Source organism: Hippocampus guttulatus, chromosome 15, assembly GCF_054856545.1.
Source record: "Hippocampus guttulatus isolate MCC_2025c chromosome 15, RoL_Hgut_1.0, whole genome shotgun sequence".
NCBI classification, from domain to species: Eukaryota; Metazoa; Chordata; class Actinopteri; order Syngnathiformes; family Syngnathidae; genus Hippocampus; species Hippocampus guttulatus.
In genome coordinates, this window is record NC_141275.1 from 6,674,175 (window position 1) to 6,699,109 (window position 24,935).

General features: G+C 40.9%; 1 protein-coding gene across 4 annotated transcripts in view; it reads right to left on the reverse strand.

Moving 5' to 3' along the window:
- Window positions 1-24,935, reverse strand: part of abr (ABR activator of RhoGEF and GTPase) — a 77,269-nt gene that overhangs the window by 42,764 nt on the left and 9,570 nt on the right. Inside the window, exons 1-6 of one of the 4 annotated variants that reach the window (XM_086130632.1) lie at window positions 21,290-21,391; window positions 9,702-9,883; window positions 4,361-4,459; window positions 3,501-3,686; window positions 1,667-1,774; window positions 1,177-1,237 (exon numbers count right to left, since the gene is read on the reverse strand). In XM_086130632.1, the coding sequence (XP_085986758.1) occupies window positions 1,177-1,237; window positions 1,667-1,774; window positions 3,501-3,686; window positions 4,361-4,459; window positions 9,702-9,883; window positions 21,290-21,350 (697 nt within the window). In that variant the 5' untranslated portion in view covers window positions 21,351-21,391. Of the gene's footprint in view, window positions 1-1,176; window positions 1,238-1,666; window positions 1,775-3,500; window positions 3,687-4,360; window positions 4,460-9,701; window positions 9,884-21,285; window positions 21,392-24,935 lie in introns of those variants that run through there. The other 3 variants (XM_086130633.1, XM_086130630.1, XM_086130629.1) reach the window with 3 other exon arrangements.

Below are 24,935 nucleotides of genomic sequence, written 5' to 3' on the forward strand. Positions count from 1 at the left end.
TGATGTAACAGCTCGCATCGATGCAATTACAAGATGTGAGCACGAACAAGTGTACATTTGCATAGATGTAGAGGAGGATCGGTCATGTGATGCTATTTGAATGAATTTCTTAGACGGAGGACAAAACAGCTGATTGTTATTCTATGTGAACAAGCTTTATTGAATGACGTGTTTCACTTGGCTGAGCTCCACTCATCTCCGAGAATGGGAAGGTGACGAGGTAGACACAAGTCTCACCTGCCTAAATGATGCATTGTAATATATGAATCAATGCAAACCGCAATGAAAACAAATACTCTCTATGTTGCCACAATCATCATTGAGGAAATATGTAATGGATTTAGAAACGCGTAAAGTTTGTTCCTCTCCTTCAGGGAACTATTAGCAATTGCAGAGGGGGCTAAAAACATGCAGACTTTCAATTTTGAGGTGACTTGAGTTTGACAACACTTTTGACACAGATGAGCAGTCAAGGAGTTAATACATTTGCTCTCAAGTTATTTTCACCACTTTAAATTGATACATAAAAAGAATGTCAGGTCAGACCACCTCTATAAATTATATAAAATTGACCATATTTGGGCATACATATGAGGTTACCTCCCGACAGCGATGATATACTGTACTTAATAAACCATAATGTACGCTATGCTGTACAGAATACAATACATCAGAGCAATTCAAATAACTAGCCAAAGGCTGTAGACTCTAAGTTTTAAACATCAGTAAAAAGCCAACATTTGTAAATAATCTGCATCGCGCCATCGAGTATCACAAACCAAGGTGATCAATATCTGTTATCACGAGCAGTCCAAACTTGGGAGGCAGACACTACATGAAGTAAATCTTTCACAAATCTTTCAACCAATCGATAAAATCATTGCACGCAAAATTAAAAACACTCCCTCATCAAAATATTCATGCTGTCTTTACCGTACGTGCAGTTACAACACAGCCTAAGGACCAGAAGCACCTCCATCGTCTCCTCTCAATACTCCTGCATACTGCCGACTTTTCCAGACACAGACTCAAGACAGAGAGTGTGTATGTGTGTGTGTGCGCTTTGCCAAGCCCTCACTGCATACACGATTAGAAAGGGGCAGGGCTGAAGCCTTAAAGTGGCATATCGGCCCAAATGCGTTCATGCACGTTTGCAGACAGACGGACAACACTGACCTTCCATTGTGACTGTCGAAGTACAATCTTTTGAGTCTTTAGGACTTTTCACTTTGAGATTCTGGAAGAGAAAAGGAGTGTCAGAATGATTTTTGAGGATAATTAACAGAATACGCGATGTGATGGAGAGCAACTCTACACCAGTTGAAATGTCAATGCTAGTAATAATAAAACAAAAATTCATAAAAAAATAAAAAACCTTATTTGTGTCACATGGCTTGCATCCTTCCATTAAATATTTTCACATCACGAAATCCAATTCAACAACAAACTCACATTCCTATCAACATGGTTTCCTGTTGGGAAAAAAAGTCTGCTTGAACTAAGTCTGCTTCCCTTCACTGCGTCACATCTACGTGAAATATATTTTCTCCCCCATTCTACTGAGGATTTGTCCACTTGGATCTATGCGCTATGAAAACAAAATATTCATGGTACTGTAAATACATGACAAATGTTGACATTTAATAAGGTCGAAAGAATAACAAACCTCAGATATCTTCTGGAACTGGCTGTTGGCCTGGCTGCATTTCTCTGCGGTCTCCAGTGCCACCTTATAATTGTCTACAAAGGCTTTGTATACTCCCAACTGGCTGGCCTAAAGCAAATCAAAAAAAAGACATTAAGGTACTCAGGAGAATGGGACTTTTGGCCTCTATTGTTCAATGGCCAATGAAAACCAAAACAATGAACTGCTGGAATATGACATCAGACAGTTACTTCATGGTGCCAAAATGCATTCGGAAGTCTTTCAAAGCCTGATGAAGTCGGACGATTGTCTTGTTGGCCCTCAGGGTTGTGGGTGAGCTGGATCCGATCTCGACTGACATTGGGTCAGAAGCACACTACACTAGACTCTTCAATTAACCTAATACAGTCTGCATGTTTTTTAGAATGAAGCCAAAGTATCTGAATCTCCGAATTGCGAGACAGACATGCATAAAAACCCAAAAGGTACTGTATGTATTGCAACGTAGGAGAATCAGCACAGCCGAAAAAGTGCACGACCATATTCGTTTTGTTTTATCAGAATCAGAATCAGAATCAGAATCATCTTTATTGGCCAAGTATGTAGAACACACAAGAAATTTGTCTCCGGTATAACACGCTGCATTAGTATCATCAGGCTGGCTCAATCCAAAACAGACACTTGCGCATCTGCACATGCTACAATAATTAAACATGAATTTTTGTTCATACTGCATATTTTCTAAACTCGTTTCATGCAATTACATTTCATGAAGCTCTAAACCGGAATGTTAGAATGCAATAAAAGTTACAAATAATTAAATAAATAAATAAAACACACCCAATAGTGTGAAACAGATTGTCACGCAAATAATAAAAGTCAAGGTTTCATTTTTTTTATACACATTTACAGTTTGTTGTTGCGTCGGCTAATCCGTTTCCCATTATGCTTCTCTGCTGATTCGCTTCCTTTTCGTTAACATCCCCTCTTAGATGCACTACATGCTCATTGCAACGCAAGTTTCAGACCGGCGCTGCATGAATATGCCCCAAGCTAAAAGGCTTGTACGAAAGACAGCATGCCCCTTTGAGTCTGGGATTTGGATGCAACTGAATAGAGTGAATGATTCTTCTACTTTCATGTCCTTTCCTTCCTCTTCCCCTTAAGACTGTAACATGGAAAATAGAGGGCTATTGAGTTCGGAATGAACTCTTGCACGGATTTCAGTGAGTATCTGTGCAAGTGCAAGTGTTAAATCATTGATGAACGCCTGCGTTATATCAGGCCTGCCTTTATTCTGCAGACGATTTCATAAGTTAGTGGGTCCAATTAAATCCTAGGCTGCAGCTGACATCCCTTTTTTCTTGGGGGGGGGGGGGGTTGAGAAAAGTTGGAGCAAAAGCTGTCTTTTTCCTTTTTTTTTTGAGACAGTTTTCACTAATGTTGCCCCCTTTGTCCTCCGAGGGCACGTTACTGATGAGCAAAAATGAGCAATAGGCCAATTAATGACTCTGCCATCTGCAATGTGGCGTCACCACTCTGACTAAATGCGACACGCCGCCACATGATACTGTATGTCCATGCACGCGGCACAGATGGGGACTGAAGACAACACTAATGGGTGTCACTTAGCAGCGCAACTCCAGGAGTTAACAGCGTGGCGGGTGATACGGATTACAGTAACAACAACAGTACTGGTGTCACTTGTGCATGACGTGCACGAAAGATGAACTGTGTTGTGTTATCGCAGACATAATGATAGTTTTACAGTCAAGATGAATTGATGACAAAGCACTCGCGCCTGATTTACATGCCCACAAACCAACTCCCTTGAGTTGACCAATATTGCACTCACCAGTTTCTGGAACAGATGGCCTACAGTGACCTTCTCATCCCATTGTCGGATGTTGGGCAAGAGCGCGTCGTAGAATTCCTTGTGGATCTCAAAGATGTCCTGGATTTTATAGAAGATGGTCTCGACCTGCTGGATGGTAAGGACGGGCTGCGAGGTGGTCGCCGTGGCTTTCAGGGGACGCATCGGCTGGACAAGGACAACACAGAGACCCAGTCAACGCAAGTCAATCGTTATTGGTGTCAAATAACAGTGAGCCCAACTGTGACTTTTGTTCAAGGCGCCATCGCTTTGACAAACATTTAGAGACGCGCGAGCTACAAAGCAAGTGTGATCACAGCCTATTTTTAGACATTCTCTCATTACGGAAATACGAAATGAATATGATTTGGGAGGGAGGGGGGGGGACTCTCGGCGAACATTGATCACGTGGTCAGAATGTGTTCATAGAGTTACACAGCAACAGAGCAGAAATAAGCTTAGCGGCCATAACATTCAGTACACTTGACTCGATACAAGAGCAATATTAAAGTCTTCCTTTTATGGTGATGCTCAGTTTGATTGCTACAGTCAGAGAGGAATTCATTTTGTAATATATTTATTATTGTAGAACTTGGCTGGATCATAATGAGTCTCCAGCCAAACTCCGAGATAATTCATACATTTCTCCCTAACACCTCCCTCCAATGTCTTCCATAGTTTTACCCTTTCAAATTCCTCCTGCGGTCTGATCCAAAGTATGAATAATTTTGGCTTGAGTTGTATATTAAGAAACAAACAAACAAACAAAAAATATTCATCATGAAGCCATTTGAATGGTAAAGAATTGGTGCCAAGCAAAATGATGTTTTTGTGCGTTTTACCAATAGCAGAGCCTCCAGTTGGTTAATGTAGATCTCCTCACTGGCCAAGAAACCAGAGAGCACCAGCTTCTTCATCTCTAGTCCTTTCTCAATGTCTCCCTGTAGGACAAAACAAAATCATTTGGTCAGATTACATTAATACACCGTAAAATATATGACACTTTTGAAACCTATTTTTGCCCAGGACTCATTTTAGTCACCACCCAAGTGGCTCATTTCCACATCAGGTTACCACGGCCAAGCTAACTGAAAGCATCCCCATTTCTCACTTAGTAGAATGGCCCTTCAGGAGGTTGATCAGGATTCATTATCCAATCCAAATTGGGCAGTTTTCCACAGCTCTTCTGGTATATATTACATCATTCATGTTAGATTTCATTACATCTGCAATGTTTTCTGTTGGTTTTGTTTTGAACCTGAGAGTCAAACCAAGGACTACAAATCTTTCGCATTCACACCACATGGACAGTGTTTTTGCCTCCAGGGCACTTGGTTTGCAGAAGCGTGTTTATGTGCAATCTTTCTCTCTCACACGCACACGCACACGCACACGCACACGCACACGCACACGCACACACACACACACACACACACACACACACACACACACACACACACACACACACACACACACAAAAAAGCCACGATTTATCAGTGGATCACTGCATGCCATGACCACAGTTGAATGCAATAAAGCAAATTGACTCTGAAGTGTCACATACGTCCTCAATGGAGGACAAAGAGCAACGAATTGTGCAGTGGGAGATTATTCATTAACGTAGTTCAATCCATACAATGGTATCAGTGTGGTAATAAAAGGTGTCAGGTATCATCTTGCGATTTCAAACTGCGCTTTCTGACGCTGCAGTCTACGTTACTACAAATAGGGTGTTTTGTAATAGACAGAAATGCATGCAAACGTTAACTTAAATTTGTGAATCATCCTTAATGTCACTGTTGATTTAAATTTCAGCGGTTATAACATCAACATGATACTCATATTTTACACCAGAAAGAGCATGCTGCAAAATCTAACAATTTTTTTGTACATTTTTGGTTTCTTCCCATAATCTCATGAATGTCCCATGGAAAAAAAAATAAATCGATTTTCTGATCCCACCGGTGACAATTAGTAGTAATCTAGCCGTGACTATAGTTCACATTACTGCAAGTTGGTGCTGATGATCGTGTTTTGTTTGTTTTTATTTTTTATTCTAATACAGTACATGAAAATACAGTTCAGTTGTATTTAACTTTTAACCGCTTGTTTTGAATCCGTTATTTTGGTGTAATTTGTGTTTAACTTTTACATGCAATATATATTAATTAACGGGCATCATTAACAAGTTTTTTTCCCTGTATTTCAGCAAAGTGTGAATGTTCAAACTGTGCTTAAAAGTTAACATATCTTACAATAATTTAGCGGCGCAGGGACCAGCAGCGGCTCCTCTCTCTCCTGTGGAAAGTAATTTTATCTGTGCTGTATGTTGCACATGTAGCACATTTTACAATAAAGTTGACTTGACTTGAACTTGATAACATCAAACATATTTTAGATATAAAGTCTGCTTTTTAGCACTGTCTTTATATGCTACTGTATTTTTAAGTTGGTCTTTACACTAGTGGTAGGCGATCTTTTTGTAGGTGTTCACTGGTACTGGTTTAAAAAAAAAAGAAAAAGAAAGAACCAATGAACAGGACAGATTAGCAAGATTGATAGATAGAAGGCAAATGTTTTTTTTCTTTTTTCAGAGACTATTTGTGACAACTAAGTCTGCTTGGTTTGATATCAATAAAAATGGTTCATGACTTAAGGACCAGATGAAACCCCCCAGCTGGAGCTCAAATCTCACGGGGTTTCCAAAAAACAAGAGTTGCTCAGGAGGTCCTAAAGCTGTGCTGTCACAAAACCACCTTCTACGTGTCTCTGTAATCAGTAACAAAAGGGACTCCTTAGATGTCCTCCATTAAAAAAGGATCGCAATGTGTTGGTGACGTGTAAAGGTCATTCCTTTGGTGACAAGCATGTGGCAGCAGGATGAGAAAAGACCGGAAGTTTTTTTTTCTTCCCACCCCAGTTGAGGGAATATTTTCCCTCAGCATTACAAAGAGAGCCACTGTGCTGTACGAAGGCGAAGGCGAGACAAGAGTATAATTCCACAACAACCTGCTCCTCTATAGGCCATTTCCAGTGACGCTTTTCACATCAGCCTCTTAAAAAAAAGCTGCTGCAAGGAGGCATGTGCTCTGCCTCATCAGGCCACCCTGAGACGTCACACACATACTGTGTAGTTGTTTCCAAGGCCCACGCTGCAGCACACTCCATAGAAAATAAGACATGGCTCCGTGTCACTATGTATAACCAGGCTGGGAAGCATGTGTGTTTTCCTGCAGCCAGCTGTCTCACCTTGAATTGCCTGTGTAGCGGAGTGATGGGCTCCACTTCCTCATCTCCATAGTTAAACACCTCCTCCTCCAGCACCCTGTCCAGATAGCACAGCACTTCCTCCTCTTCCTCCTCCATGTTTCTTTCTCTGCTCCTGCGCTCTCCTCTTTCTGCCCGTGTTTGCCTTCAACGGGGCCTGCCCAGACACATCGGTGTGTTCAAACCGAGCAACTCGTCTGGACGGTGAGAGTGAAAGACAAATGACCCCGCCTACTAAACCCCACCCCCTTCCTCTGCTGGGCTTCCTGGTGTGCATGTGTGTGTGGTGCCACTGTTCCACGATGGTCGATGAAGACTGCCCTCCCTTCACGTCCACCCCCCCAACCCATCCTCAACAGAGCATATGCCTCCACTTCCTTGATGGCAGCAGAGGTGGTTTCGTTTTTACTATCCAACTTCACTCAGGAAACAATTTGTTTCTTCATTTTCCTCGGGCAAAAAGCCACTTCCTCATTGGGCAACCACAGTTTCACTCACCACTGCATTCTTGCCTGTTACTCTATTTCACTCCCGTTACTACTCACACGTTCACACTCGGTTGTCTTGCTATTGATCTGCTTGCCAAAGAGCCTCCGAGCTGGGGGCAGATCATGTGCAACTACAGCAAGCAAATTCCCATTGCAGGTCACATACTGCAATAGGTCAATTGGTAACAATTTCACACATCCAGAAGTATAGGATACACTTACACAATTAAAAGCAAAAGCAAGACTTAATACGTGTTGGCGTGAAGGAACACTGTCCATTTAGCAGAAGCTCTCCTCATGCATTTTACCCTTTATAGGAAGTGGGATCCACTTATTGCTCTGCCAGCTTCCCTACAGATTAAACCCCCATCCCTTCGCCCTCACACACACACACACACACACACACACACACACACACACAAAAATGATGCTTTTGTTTTGAAGTAAATTTTCCTTGTCTTGCCTTGTTTTGTGTGCCTTCATGCAGGGTATGCTGTGAACAATGAGTTAACTCATTCAGTACCAGCCAATTCTAGACCAAGTCTGAAAAGATGTTTAAAAACGTCTTTGGGAGTGAATGAGTTAAGAACAAAAATAAGAAAACTGGCCAAATCTCAAGCTGTAATGCGAGTTATATGACCAACGGTCGAAATATCCACTGTTAGAAAACTACAGTTGCTTGTTCACAAATAAACTGGGCTTGTAGCAAATGTGAGTCATGTCATGCACAATGTGATGGCAACATCATCATGGTTAAAGGAGACAATCTTGCTACTCTCTCTTCTACAGCTAAGCTTCAACCAACACGCACGGCACGAGGGAAAAAAGCACCTCCTGTTTGCAAAGTGCAAATGTGACGGGAGCTATGGGTTATTTTGATTGAAGACGAGAATTGTGTTTGGATACATATGATTGTATAATTATTATTTTATGTTCAGTGCATGTTTCATGTACAATTTTGTGTACATTAAATTGTACAGTTTGTAGTTTGCTTTGTTTTACTGATGTCTGCAGCCAAGCCAGCAGTGTGAATGATAATCTGTTCTCAATGTCTTTACATGGATAGATCGATGAAATTAAAAATAATAATAATAATAATTTTAAATAATAATAATATTAAACACGTTTGTTAAACACGAATGTTTGCATGGCGGGGACGGAACCAGTCTATGCAGCAGAGAGAAATATCAAGAAATTTCAAGCACCTCAAGCTGTTATCTTATTTTGCACAATGGATTATTAAACTATTCAGCTAACACGATTTAGTTTCGAAGTGCTTTCTGGTCCACCTTTACCACATCAATCCACTAGATGGAGGCACAGTTTTAAAAAAACGAGCTCATATATGGTTTCATTACTTTCACTCTGTTCATCGACAATGCTTATCATGAGCAAATATCGAGCGCCTTTCTTTGCCCCCCAACTGGGGAGCAGAGATTTAAGAATTAAATGCATAAACTGATTGAAGAGAGCAGGAGATTAAAGAAGAGCGTGATGATAAATAAAAAGACAGAGGAAGACATCAATTCCATTTGCTTCATATCAAACAAATAATAGGGCTGTTGAGGTATTTGAAGATATAGTCACATCCACAGAGATTTCACATTTGTTTCACACGCATTCAAGTACAAAAGTGGTCATGATTTGAGGGAGAGCGCCATCTGGCTGCATTGATTGAAGTACATGATTCAACTTGTATTTTGTTTATGGCTCATATTGTTAAGAATTGTTTTAAAATGTTATAAGAAAACAATGTATTGTTTGAGACAAATATGAACAGCCATGATATTGAATCACAAAACGTGGTATAATCAATAATCGTGATATTAAATCCAATCGTCACACAAGTGTTGTGATTTGAATCAAATCGGGAGTGAGTCAGTAGCAGTTTATTGGTCACAAAACAAAATGTAGCTCATTTAGAATATAGATGACATTTGGAAAGAAGTGAAACTTAGAGCGCATTATTCATGGTTTGGCGAGGTAGGATTAGCAAAATGTCTAAGTCAGTTAACTGGAAGTTAGCGACCAAAAATGAATGGCTTCACACCCCAACTGGCAAATTGATGCTCGTGGCCTCCTTGCCCATCTGCATGACTGGTAATTTCCTGTTGATCTGAAAGAGCCACCTGCAATGCGCTACAGGCACTCCAGCTAATGTGGCTAATCGCTAACAATTACAGAAGGTCTCGAGCTGGTGCTTTGCTTCGAGGAAGAAACGATTGACTGCCCACAAGAGACACTGGAGTGAATAAATCCAAAGTGACACTTCTAACGATAATAACAACGAAAACCTAATGGTGATCAATGGCCGCAAGTGATTTCACCTCAAAATGTGATGCGTTGACTCTTTACAACACTCTTTCGGTCCCAAGGAACTAGCAAATTATCTTACTGTGTGACATGTTAAGTGTGTGTGCTCTCTTACCCCAGGAAGAAGACCCTCCGGCGGTGTGGGGGAGACCATTACTCCATCTGGTCCTTGGGGTGTGCACAGCTGGGGAGACATGGTGGGGGATTCATCTATATAGGGCAGCGTCTCCGAGCCATCTTGAGACTTGCCATCCTCCGTGCCGTCCCCTTCGTAGCCATCTGTGTTGTAGTTAAAATCTGTCAGAAAGCGTAACACAGAGTTGACATTTCCCGATGAAAGAAAGGGGACATTTTGCTAGCAAAGTAGGAATAACAAAGTCAAGGTTTGGTGTTTATGATGACGGAATATTCAAGCTCGGTGGCAGTAAAAAAACAAACAAACAAAAAAAACAAAGAATACAATTTTATGTCAACATTACTTGGGTGTTTAAGTGAATCCATATCAAATATTATACATAATAATACAGATATAAATAAATACATAAAGGAGATGACAAAGCATAATACGCAAGACAATTTGTGCTCCCATCTGTGCCATAGCCTTGAGAGGTGCAGTATTAATGTATGAATGCAAACAGCACCAACTAGCTGCAACATCTTCGCAGCAGCTTGAAATAGGCACGCATGACTACAAACACTAAGGTGACAAGCTTTCAGTTAAGATCAGATAAGAACACCTTTATTTGTCTCACAATGGAGAAATTCCCAATGAAAATTAATGAACCCGTTCACACACTGCTGCAAAACGACATAAGGACACTAATTTGCATGAAGCACATACGCATCAACTGCTTATCTAAATGTGTATTTACTGGTGGGAGGATGCAAGGGTTGAGAGTTTCTGGTTACTTGTCATATAAACTTCATTGGAGAGGCTTTACTAAGCGTATTCTCCTGAACAGAACACAGTAGCAGTTGAGTTCTATAGCATTCATCCGTTTTAGCAGAGGCTCGGTCCATTTTGATTGTTCACTAGAATGCTGACCAACCACACGCAAGCTGAACTGTATCCAGTGAGGAAACACCCTTGCCCTTTTCACACTGTCGGCTGAGATGGCCAATGGCCCCTGCAAACAGGCTGCTCTGGTACCGTTGGGACGACAGACTGTCACACATTAGAGTGCCAAGAATGTCCAGCACCCGGCCGTCTGACACACATCACAAGCCAATGTCACCAGACCAGCCCCTAGTCATACTCAAATAAAAGAAATCCCCACATCTCCCATTTGCATATGAACTAAGGAAAGTCACACCTAGCACACAGTTTAAAAATCACAATGAGAGTAAACAAGAAAAATTGCCTTAAGAAACTGCTTGTGATGATGTTTGAGCGAACACAAAACAGTTCGGGACATATGCCACCAATTGCCCGAAGACAGCTGGAATAGGCTCCAGCATGCCCGCGCCCCACATTTGGATAAGTAGCTCTGATAATGGGTGGCTGAATATACAAGTTTAATACTTCTAAATGGGGTTTTTTTTTGTTCCACACAAGAAAATATTGAATACTGTTCAGCTATATGAAGCACTTTATCAAAAGCCTTTATCATATCAAATTGTACTGTTTTTAAAAAAAAAAGCAATATGAAAATTTTTGTCAAATCGTTAGGCCTTATATTGATACCTATCACATTGGTCAAAAAATATCTATCTTTACACCCGTATTGGTAACACTTTGTAATAGTGGTTAGCATATGTCATCTCACAGCTCGTATCTCGGCTCCAGCCTTCATGTGCAGAGTTTGCTGCTCTACCCGTGCTTGCACAGGTTTTTCCAGGTACTCCGACTTCCTCACACATTCCAAAAACATGCAAGTTAGCTTGTCTGAAATCAATCTAAATACATTAATTGGCGAGGCTCTAGTCTGCGACTAATTTGGGCATGCCCCTGCACCCTAACGTCACAATGGTGCAACTGAAAAAAATCGGAGGTTGCAACCACATACAACCAGCCTCCTTGACTCACAAAGCATCAAAGCCTGACTCTTTAATTCATCAAGTGACATATATCATGGTCTCAGCCAACCAGAGATAGGGAAGGGCGGGACCCTCTTCATTTGGCCATAGTCCAGATTTTCATGTTTTTTTTTTTAACAGCATTGCTTGAGGAGCATGAACGGAAACATTACACTGCATTGTACTTTGTACATACGTGTATACGACAGTGTACATGCCTTGACAATTAAGTTTTCAACCAGATATTTTGAACAATGTTTTTTTTTCTTTGGGTAGTTGTGTTTTATTTTTAGTTTATCTTAAACTCATTTAATACATTTTCTATTATCATTTCTATTATTATATCGACTGATGTGCAATACATCGTAAACTCTTTTCGGCCATTACTGTATCGGCAACCCAATAATATGCCTACTGCAATTTTCCAGCCAGTATAGTAAAAAATAAATGTGACTATGTGAGTGTTGAATGGCTGACGTGGGCTGCTCCACATCACTGTCATATGGTCATCAATCAGGAGGTGACACTGGGGAAATTAAAATCCTTTATGAAAGTTTGTCTGTACATCCTGGAACTTTTACAATGCTCATCATGGTGCGGTATTTCAACAGCAATAACATGATATGGGACTGAGGCGAACGAACAAATGTTGTAAAACCACCTTAAAACATGAGAATGTGAACGATGGGAGATTCAGTCAGTTAAAAGTAAGACATCTATCCTGTAAATTGCAGTTTCAGCTACTCATAATGAAGCTCTTGGCAAGGGATTTAAACATTGTTTTTTAAAAACCCACTTACACCTAATTTGCTGCTTTATTCAGCTTCCCCTGCATTTTATTTCCACTGTAGCAGACTTGTGAATCACCAGGTGCTCAAACATCTGTCTATTCAGGAAAACACACACGCACGCACACGCACACACACACACACACACAAAAGTGGAAGACAAATAGCCGCAAGTCATATTAGTGGAGCCAAAGCAGTACACATTGCAGGCCACTTGCCCCACGAGACATCTCGGCAGCGATCAATCTCAATACATTGGCACGTGAATAAAACCTCCATTCACAAACTCCGTGTTACCACTCTCAAACTGGCACAAACAGTAATGGACACATTCACGCACAGGGAACATTGAATAAGAATTGTACGTACTTTCCAAGGAAGCTATCCAAGGGTGGTTACTAATAAAAATGATGTTAAAAAATAACTTATATGGCTATATGAAAAAAATGTGTTTAAATAGGCAGTAATGCTTAGTTTTGATTGACACCAAGTTTTTTTTAACAATATGTTAATTACACTGACTGCAGTTTATATTAGTGTTTTCTGCAGTACCTCAAACAGATAACTATTTTGAATACGATGTCACTCTCATGTTGCCAAATTGGCAACGGAAATATAAGACAAAGCTCCCTGTAGAATGCTACCATCATTGCAAACCACGGAATAGTTAACACCCATCTGACACTCTCAATCAAATTTGATAATTTTATCTTTGTAAAGTCATGATTTTATGTGATACAGCTTTTGCATTAGATTCGATTCTATACGATAGTACAAGTGGTCAAAATGTACATTTGACTGCTAGAAGCAGTGTTTTGAAAACCTCTGAAATAGACCCGCACTTGAGATATTCATTCATTTCCCCCTCATGATCGAGGTGATAATGGGCTACCTATAGAGCTTTGATAGAAATATGCTAAGTGCACTTCAGAGGTCAATAAGCTGCTGTGACTCACACACATCGGATACCGGAAGTACAGTACTGGTACTGACAGGACTGAAACACCTCTTCGAATAAATGACATTTCCACAACGGCTGAATATCTTCATGGGCCATATGTCTGTAGGTAGACAGAGATAAGACAACCTATTCCACGCATGATTTGCTCTTACCCCCTGACGCGTGCAACCCAAACCCCATGGCAGCCAGTCGCTATACATTGTAATTGGCTACCCGAAATCCCAAGGGTTCACGCTGCTTGGTCCCAAGCGCATTCTTCCTTAGATGAGAACTGTCATGTGTGGAAGAGCGTTCAAGCTCCTCTTTCTTTTTTTCTTTTTTTTTACTAACACAATGCTTATCCATTATTGTAATACCATTTCATCTTTCTGGTTCTCATCCGTGCCCAACTGTTTGTGAAAAGGTATGTTCGAACAATCGTTCATATGCAAGAGCTATTACAAGCCAGGAAACGCCCACATGGAGCACAGTCTGTGCCGTTCAGCAGATTTAGCGTGTGGGCATCGAGACCACAGTCGTTTTGGCGCACTAATGGAAAGGGTCTCAAACTGTGCAAGGGAGAACAAGAATGAGGGAATCTATTAAAATTAAAGCATCTGTCGACAGCCCTGCGGGCAACGCCACTGATAATTGCGCTGTCTGCTTACTACACTCACTCGCTCAATTTGAATACTACGCAGAAGTATGAAACCATATGAAAACGAGTCGGGAGAAACCAGATGCTAAGCTCTGATGTTAAAACGGAAGAGTAAAATTCCAAACGCACTCAGTACAGTAATCCCTCGTTTATCGCGGTTAATGGGGACCAAAACCACCCGCGATAAACGAAAATCCGCGAAGTAGCGACCAATAAACATATACAGGTTTAAAAAAAAATACATTTAAGCCCGCAAACGGTCCGCGAGGAGCTGCAAAACAACAGCGAGTCACATAGAGCAACATATACAGTACTGTACTCCATGTATATATAAAAAAAAATTATGAATATGTTTGAAAAAATCCGCGATGCACTGAAGCCGCGATAAACGAACCGCGAAATAGCGAGGGATTACTGTACTGCAAAGACAATCATCTCGGTTGAATTAATCACAGTGGAGATATTCGTATTTGCCAGTCTGTGTTCGCAGACATCATCACCAACAAAAGATGATCAAAATATTTGCACCTTTCTTGAGCATTAAGGCACAAGGGGATTTCCTTTTGTAAAAAAAAAAAAAATTAAAAAAATTAAAATACTTTGGACAGTTAGCCAATTTGGACAAGAGGGTTGGCCGGTCATTGGTGCAAACATGTCTTGCAATATCCCCGAAATTATGCAGAGTGATTTCTTTTGGTTTACAAAAACAGACATTGCATTGCATTAATATTCAGAGTCCTATTTAAAATTGCCTTTTCTTGACTTCCTATGCGTCTTATTTTTGTTTATGACCACCAGTGTGGCTTCTTGTTTTCCATTGCTTGTTTTGTGCATTGTTGACTGTGTTGCCTTTTTGATTTATTATTATTATTGTGGCATGGGTGGCATGTGTAGCTCATTTGACTTCTTGCTCCCTGTGTGGAGCTTTTCTATTTTTATTTTTTTGGGGGGGGGGGTATTGCGTTTGTTACTCATTTAAATTTAATTCATTTTTATTCAAATTTTGACTTTGTTAACCACTGGTTTCGAGCAAGGAGAGTCAAACAATAACAATAAAGAGGATCTTTGTCTTTAGAAGTTTATCTATTTGAACAGAACCCATCACTCTATAGTAGGATATTGAGGCCTCAGCGTGCGGCTTCTCAACTAAAGGCATACAGACGAGAAGCTCTCCTGGTATGAGCTTGTTAGTGCACTGGACACACAGAAAGGAACAGCCTTGTGTGCGTATCGCAACATTGATTTTGAGCGTGTTCCATCGACAAAGATGAAGGTTAAGTGGTCACTTACAAATAAAGAGGGGACTGAGAGGATGCCAGGGAAAACATGCTGTCATCATGACGCCATCCATTTATCACATACCGCTCCAAAGGAAAATGAACCTTGATGCAGCTGAAATTTCTTGCAGCAGTCTGGATGCAAGCAGCGATGCCCGACCGCGATAGACAGGCCAACCTATGGGCAACAGAAGGCCAAGCTACACTGAGGCCATCAATCATTAATTCAAAATTAACTTCAAATAGCGGAATGCTAGAGCAAGCATTTACAGAGCAAGATTTAGATCTGTGATTCCCTAAGTAGTTATGAATTTCTGTCTCATTTTTCAGAACACCTGAACTAATGAATAAATTAAGGTATAGATGTTTGGTCAAATGTTGCTCTAAAGCATCCATCAACTCTCTCAACTCGTAATAGCCTCATCTCTCTTGAGCTGATTCTTGCTCTCTCTCTCTCTTTCACCCCCCCCCCCACCCCCATCTTCTTCATTCCGCTCGACTACCCTGCATACTTAATCAAGGCGCTTGCCTTCCGGGAGCATGTAAACACATTGGTTGCACCATTGGTCGGGAAGGGCGATGCTCCTATGAGCCCATTGGCTGAAGGGAACGTGGCATGGATGGCAAAAGAAGATGGTTGGCGGTTACGATGCGGTTACCTCTGACGATGGCTGCCATCTAACATAACAGAAAACACACACACACACACACGGTGCCCCAGTCCCTGAGGGCATAGTGTTATTCCCCCAAAGATCATCACAACAGCAGAAATACACAGACACATGACACACCCTCTAACATCAGGCATAACAAAGGATTTTCAGAGCATCACCCATGTGACGATAGAACATTGAAAATGCCACTGAGAAACGTATAAAGATTATACCGATAGCTACAGTGGAACCTACTTAAGTGGCAGAGCAAACATCTTAACCTTATCCTCCTCGGAAAAGTTTGTATTTGTGGTGAGCATCTGGTCAGATGACCTTGATAGACGATGGGGATAATTAAGAGAGTAAATCGATGCATCGTTTCTTTTTGGTGTTTTTTTTTTATGCCATTCTATTTCAATGCCAGTGTCACATTGAACAAAATATGCTGCCTTGAGGAGCTGCTCCCATGTAGTTCTTCAGGCCATGAATTGGTTAACACCGAATTGACAGTACCACTGCTGGTCTGTTTTTCCTGAACAATTAGATTTTTTCTTCTCAATGGTTTTAGGCTCATTTAATTAGCCGCCTTTTTTTTTTAATTAGCAAATGGGACTCTACATGTATAGTTGTAGAACTGATCATGCGTGTGGCGAGCATCACCTTTTTTCACCATTATAGTCATTTCAAAGGCACTTAAATAATAATTTTTTTTAAAGCCCTTTGTCAGAGTTGGGAAGAGGAAAAGGTCAAGGCGGCAAGTGGGCTATCACAATATATAAAGGAAGCCATTTAATTTGGCTGCACGATGTATTCAAGAGGATCCTGATGTAATCTTCACAGACTACATCAGGAACAATTGAAAGCATAACAAACATCGAATATTTCTGAAATCAATTCAGCACAACAGTCACACACATGGTTTTATTTGCTGTATGTTTTCATGGAAGGATAACAACAAAACCAGCTGAGTGAAAAGAAGCATCTATTATTCATATGGTTGTCACTGAATGAACCCTGACAGACTTGGTTCAGAGGCGCATCATCTTGGCAGAGAGTCCAGAAGACGGAGCAGCCAAATTAGAGTTTTGACTTTGTTCCACATCTGCCCGTCACTCTTTTCAACTGCACTCACACTCCTTGGGGGGGGCTTGGTTGGGACCATAGCATAATTTAATGTGGCTGTCTCAACTGTAGTAACATGTTGCACCTATTCGGTAAACCTGCGCTGATCAAGTGAGATCTCATATCAGAACCAAATAATAATTCAGACTTTGAATGGATAATAATCCGCTTTAGATTGACACTGTTTGAGAAGCCTTAATTCAAATTTGTATTATTACCTCCATCCATCCGCAAACTGTATTATTTTAATCACAATTTCTTCTTTGTTGGTGCTTAACAAGATTGCACAAACACCTCATCATCAATTTCTATCTAAAAAAAAATGTTTGTGTTGGGGTGGCATGCGCTATGGAAGAAGTGATTACATTCTAGGTAAAATATTTTTTAAGAATACATCTTAAAATATACACAAAATTGTCAGCATTTCCCCACAGCATATAAAAAAAAATTCTCTTAGTGTTGTGAGAAAATTAGACATCAAAGTGGATTATGTAAGAAAGGACCAATGGGAGGGAGGAAGATGCTACAAGACAAAGCAGAAAAGCCTTGCATGGTAGCGGCAGTCCAGATTATGGTATTACATAACTCTGCTTTGGGCTGACAAAAAGACTTTCTCCATTGGAGTCGCAGTGCGTATACAACCTGAATATCTGTTTCTATAGCTACGACCCAGACATTTGCTTCATCTATTGATCAGAATAATGGAGGTGAGAAGATGGAGCTGGAAAAATTAAACTAGCGCAATCATGGCATGGGTTGAATGGCACGGTACACCAAGTTTCAACTTGGAACTGCACGCGTTATGCCATAAGTAAGGAACTTCAGTACCAGAAGTTGACATTCAATCTAGTTTCAATTTGTTTTTAAGATTGATCTGAGAGGTTTGAAAGTGGTTGCGTTATTGTGTTCGTAATTGACATATTCAGGAACGCTATGAGATTATGATCTGCGCTCAATGGCGTTGCCATCAAGGTTAAAGCCATGGGCTGCAAAAAAAAAAAAAAAAGATTGAGGCACGAATTGAGTGGATGATTTGTTCCAAATTGATTTTGTGGGGTGAGATGAATGTGATTCGCCGTGGCTCTGCTGGGACGCTATTCAGAATGCTGTTTGCAGTCGCAGGTCACGTGCCAGCCAAATAACTGCGAACATTAAACACTTAGAGACAGAACTAGGACTGGGTCAAAGTCAGCCAGGAGCAGCAGTGAGGTTGGCTGCATTTATCACAGATGATGGGCTGCTGACAGGAACAAAGGTTTGGCAGCCTCTGGAAAATATTCGTTGTAGCTGCAGCATGGGAAAAACTATAAAAGGACTGTCGGAGTGAGATTTGAATGAGGCATTGGGAAAAGCACCTTATTCGCTAAAGTAGGAAAAAATGTCAGGGAAAATGCATTGAGACATATTTGATTAAGTAATCCAGCTCAACGGAAAAAGCAGTACCACACACAACTTTTATCTATGTCATTACAAACCTGACCAAACTAAACTACAGTGAATCCCCATTCATCGCAGGGGCCATGTTTTTTTTCTTTTTCAAGGATTGTCTTGAACTACAAGCAGCAGAAACAAGCGATTCTAGAGGATGAATTTAGCCATCTATCCATCTTCTTTCCTTCTTTTGGAATAAGTTAAATAATATCATTCTTCCATGGGGGGTTATCATGTCGCACCTATCCACCCTCTTTGTCCTCACTCGGGTTCCATATACAGTAAATGACTAAATGATCCACCAGTCAATCGCAGGGTACTGAAATGTAAAAGAAATTAAAAATAAAATAAAATCTTACTCACACAACTCCAATGTTTTGACCTACAATGAATCTAAAATGTTTCCCTTCTCAGATGTAAGCATATTGCGGCATGTTGTTTATACCACACATAGTGATTTGACAATAAGCGATAGATCACTTTACACGGCGACTTAGAGATGTGTGGTCACGGTTTAAGATTGAGCCATTAATGCTGGACGGATGGAACTTGCGCCGCACGGTAGGAAATCTACAACAGACGCATCTTTCGTCCATACATTTTGTTTCAGGAAGTGTATTACTGGTACACACCATTTACAACCACACTGGAGTCATGTTCCACAGAGTGATTCAGGGGCAACATAACAGAAGAGAGGAAGCCTGAAGAGTAGCATTGAGAAGCTAAAAGCCAGTAGGGTAATTCTATCATTCTGGTCTGTGGAAGACTCAGCGATAGAGGCACGTGTATGTGATATAGGAGGTGTGGATGGCAAAAGGAGGATGAAATGTCAGGTGCATTCAAGACAGTGTGCTTAAAAAGAGCTCAAAGTAAAGATTGGATTGTAAATGCTGTTGTAATTGTTAAGAATGCACATACTATTGTTCACATCCAGCCTCTCACATAATTTAAAGTGTGAATTAGAACATTAGTTGTTGGGACTTTATTAGCCATACTGGAACGAAAATAGCAATATGCCAAAATAGTACAGCAACTAAATACAATGATCCCCATTGATGAAAAATTTGGTTATTACCTAAACCTACTTTATTTTTTATTTTTTTTAAAAAGCTCCCAAATGGAAGGCTGTTATTGATGTGTGTATATATATATATAATCTTTTTGTGTGTGATTTATACACAAAACTGACAACTTTGCTTCTGTGAGATATATACAGTGTATAAAGAAGCTCAACTTTAAAATAGTTCTACTCATGATACATATTAATTTCTTAATTTATAAACAAAGAAATGATTAATACCATTGTCACAAGCAAAAAAATGAATCAGCTCAAAATTAGCATAATTTAACATAAGGCTGAAAGTAGAAGGGGCGCTTACTATAGCTCAAAATCTCGCTGCATCCATGATGAAATAGTATACAACCTCTATTATGTCATGCATGATATATTGTTGTTAGGGGTGGGTCACAACAACCAAAATCAATTGAGTGATTGTTAAGAATTTGTTCACTGGGATGGAAATGATTGTTGGTTAATTGTTTCTGAGACAAAACGACTTGACTATTTGGTAGCAACCAGCAGAGGCATCATCGATTCAATTTCAACTAATTTGCGGGCTGAAGAACATTAGCTATGGGAACCTGTGCTACAAACACAGACGTCCTCCGTGACAACTCCCCCAAGCAGCATCATTGTGCTATGACACTGGTAGGGAAACAACTTCAGATCCTTTTGAGAGGAGATAATTGCATACAAATCTGAACTCTAAAGAATTATATTCATTTTGATCTACATTTGATCAAGATTATACAGTCAAATCCTCACCCTCAAGGCTGATGTTGCGGTATTGGTGTTGCAGTATCGGAGAATGTTTGAGTCTTCTGGGGTGGGGGGGGGGGGGGGGGGGTTGACAATAAATAGCACTTTTTTTTCATAGTTTGGCAGGACCAGCCACTTACACTCATATGCGGCTTGTATATATTAAAATAAGGGCCGAGACGAGCACCCAAAATTCCCGTTTCATCATGTTCACTTTCTTTTGGCAGTTGACAAATGGCCACCTCCTGTAACGTGCTAAGATGGTGGTAAGTACTTGCCAAATGCCCCAAAAAAAGTACAAGAAGAAGAGGACGAAGGAGAAGTAAAAGTAGCAGTCACGCTACTTTTGTGTAATGCTAGTTTCGCATGAGGCACAACAAGTATTTATTATTTCCAGCACTAAAAGATGTAATCATCGACTAAGATTCTACCTTTGGCTAAAATGCAACACAGGATTCTAGTTAAAAAAATAAGGTCTATTCCCAATTGTTATTATCGGGGACAGTTCTTAATGAAGCCATTCAACAGTTCACTCAAAACTCGTTCAAGCTTAATCTGGAGGCAAAGTGAGGGAATTCGGAGGAGGGAATCACTCCTCACAGCTGATGCACTGCCTATGCGTAGCCAAGTATAAGAAATATGTCAGAGAAACAACACAGTGGTCAGAGCAATAAGGGCTGGATTAAAAATTCAACATCCGACAGAACGTGACTTGCTTTTGGCAGCAAAGTGCCAGGAGGAATGAGACGTTAGCGCTAGCCGGGAATGGGGGCAGTCGAGTCAACGGGGTTGTTATGGACAACTACAGTAATGCACGCTAATTGGAAGTCCGAAGAAAAGTGCTACGCTCCCACTGTGAGGAGTGGATGGAGATGTAGTCTCAGACAAACGAGCACCCGAGTAGTGCAGGAGATGGAGAAGGAGCGCGAGCGCAAAGAAACGCACCAAGACAAATGGGAGGTGATGTATTGAGGGGTAAATAGACGGACGGGTACCTACTGCTATACAGGGTGTCAATCCAGGAGAGTCGAGGCAGGCCATGAGCACTAAGGGGCTCCATCCTCCTTTCCTCTACCTTCCTTCGCTCTCCCCCGAGCCGATTCAGTCACCCCGCTATTCCCCCGCTCCGTCCGCCCTGTTTTAAGTTGCGGCTATTTGCCGTGACTCTCTTCCTGATCTTATCCTTGCGATAAAGCTTTCATCTCGGAGCAAGGAGCTCAACGTGAATTTGGGATGAAATGTCAAGAGACACCCTGGGGGTCCAACAGGCAGACGAGCAAGCGAGCCAAAGGAGTGTATGAGTGTGCGCGTGTGTGTAGCCCAGAGACAGTGAGCAAAAAACAACAGGCTGGAAACAACCAAAGCCTACCGTTGCTAGGGGAAAAGAGAAGCACTCCTCTCTCTCTCTGGCTTGCTCGCTCTCACATGCACCCCTTCCTCTCGCTCTCTCTCTTCTTTCGCTCTTCAAGAAGAGGCGGTATTCAGAGGTGACGCATTACATTTAGAGTGCTTTTTCTCATGTGTCCAAACAAACAGGTTTAGTTTATGGTCCAGATTTTCCCGTTTCCTAATTTGCTTCGGGTGGTGGTGGTTGGGTTTTTTCTCTCTTTTTTTTTTTTAATGAACAGGTGCTTTTCACTCTTAAATTTTAGACAAAGAAAATGGAGGAGAAAAACAGGGTAATTATGTAACTGTTAAATATGTAAAAAAAATGTATAGATGTATATTATAATAATAATATTATAAAAGAACCATTGGTTGATATGGTCCCATTTCAGTCCTGCATTTGGCAATAAAGGACATTAAGTGGTTGACACTTCCAAAAACTGAACTTTAAGTTCTGTTGACTTTCGCAGAAATGGTTTGGTATGTTCTCTTTTTTTTTTTTTTTTTTTTTTAGAAAAAGAAAAAATATCAATTCCTGAAATTGACAAATATCTATCACCTAAGCTTTGGGTAATAAAATATTCATTATTTGGTTCCCAGACAGAGAAGATTAGTGCAAATGTGTACTGCTTGGTTGGCTTTAACTATTATTTCCATACAGTAGTTTATTGATCTTGGCTCGGCAGTGAACTTTATGAACCTTAAGTAATAAAATACACGTGTTTGGGAGCTCGATAAAATGCTGATGTTGCCATTATTTACCCCAGACCAAACCCAATACTCATTTTGACAAACATCAAAACCAGAGACTAATATTAAGGCCTCACTTCAAACCCCTGCCCCGCCCCACAAACTACAATCCTCCCCCGCGTCGACCCCCTCTAAAAACTTCAATTAGGACACAAAGGCTGACAAGAGGACCCCCTCCCTGGGCTGCCCCACCTCTACCAGCAAGCGGGCTCCAAGCATCGCTCTTTGTCTGCTCTTTTGAGCCAGCTGGAGAAAACACACGCAGTATGTCTGCCAAGGCATTTTGGAACACACGTTTATGTTAAATAATGAGAGGGGGGGGGGGGGACAAAACCTAAGCATGTTTTATGAAGAATCCACACACACACACGCAGATTTATAAAAAGGGACATGCCATCCAAGCGAAGAGGAATACAGCAGAGAGGCGCTTCATCAAAAATACATTTAGCTACTGTATGCATCCTTTGTTTTAAATCTGGGACAATCAACTCTGACTCTTACAATGTACACAGCCAGGTAAGGCGCAACTGTCCGGTTGCAGATAAACTCTTTGACTGGCTCTTTGTAACACCATGAAAAGACGGAATAACATTTCATTTCATGTAAAAAGGTCACCATTCAACACCACTTCCCCACTGCCTCTGTGCGTGCGGGCAGGGCCTCATTGTTAACGCAAAGGCAGCCACATTTAAATTGCAGATGGTTAAACCCCAATTCCAAAAGCATAAACTCCCTTAGAAAATATCTTCATTCACACACCCTTTCTGCTAAATAATAATTCAAGTCAAAGTGGTGCGCCATGAAAGATGCTCACGGTTTGAAGTATATCGGAAGCATTTATGCACACATCGACAGCCGTATCAAACAGGTGCCTGTGCTTTTTTCTCACACAAGTCCACAAACGCTGTCTTTGTGACGATGTCAAGTACTAACTAGACCATGACGAGATTACTTGTCAAAAATAAATAGTAATACTGAAAACATTTTTTTTATTCCCAGTGCACAACCAGAATGTTTTTTATTGCAATTAGATAGAGTGAAAAAAAGCCCACAAATTACTATGCTGTTTTTTTTAACAGAACAATTTAACAGATAACAGTCATGTAGGCTACAGAGAGATAAGTGTGTGCGCGTGTGTGTGTATGTGTGTAATTAGGCCACACGGCGGCTCACCAGCCAATCAAAACACCATCCGCCATCCTCCCACCGACATATTACCCGCACCCCACTGCGCCGACCCAAAGCGCATCCACTCATCCATCCGATGTTTCCCCAATATTTCGACTCTTTCCCCCCAGGGGCAAAAGGGTGTCTGTTAATAGCCCTAATTTTCCAGTCACCACCCCACATTCGCCCCCGCCTCACCCACCTGCTCCTCTCAGCTTCTCTTTGGAATACTAACTGGGAAATGAGAATAATAAAAAATTTTAAAAAACGATACGAGAAATGTAAAAAATCCCTGCTCGACACAAGCTTGCCATCCCCCCACTCAACTCTTCAAAGGTTTTCCAATGTAACGGACTTGTACATTTATGTGAGAGACGGTGGAGGTGCACACACGAGAAGAGGAGAGCAATTTATGCCATGCATGTGAAAAGGCTTTGAAAATGCTTCATGAAGTCGAGCAAGAGCAAAATAGAAAGATGGCTAACTACCGCAAGATGCTAGCTCTGTGAACCCGTCTATGGTGTTTCCCATTTGATGTTAGCATTAAGATAGCAGAGCAACTGGCTTTGTTCACTGCAACATGGATTATTTTTCTTTTTACCTTAAATTGGGAATCTCAATAACATTGAACCACTTTTTTGGAAGATTTTTTTCCCCTATGTCAGGGGTGTCAAACTCATTTGTCACGGGCCAAGTTGGGGTTATGTCTTCTCTCGGAGGGCCGTTACGACAGTGAAACCAGATAAACATTGACATATTATTACTTGTACACAACACATTGATGGATCACCAGTTTTGAAATTAGTCGACTCAATATATAATAGTTTGGTCAATGATTGTTTGAGTGAGTGTGAACAGGTTAACAAAATTATTGCAAAATCTCAACGTTATTTATTACATGTGACAATTTGACATTTCGGCACAGAGTTTAGTAAGCATCATGGAAGTTGACACATGATTTGCTTTCGCGGACCAAATAAAATGATGTGGCGGGGCGGTTCTGGCCCCCGGGCCTTGAGTTCGACACCTGTGCCCTATGTGATGAAGCTCATCAGCTGAGAGATGGCTTGTATCTGGGGAAAAAAACAAAACTCGTAATTTGAGTCACTCGTAAGTCGAGGTATCGCTCACTGTATTTGTGTTTGTTTATCCAACCACAACAGGACAAGAGTATCCACAAAGAACAGACACTGAGAAGTATGGAATAAGCAATTGCCCATTTTTGGGAAGCCACACACCTAAGCACAACGTAGGTTTCATGTCCTCCAAATAGGTTATAAATATCATCAAATCTTTAACAACTTAATTTAACAGTATCAAAAAACAGGTAATGAACTGGGGT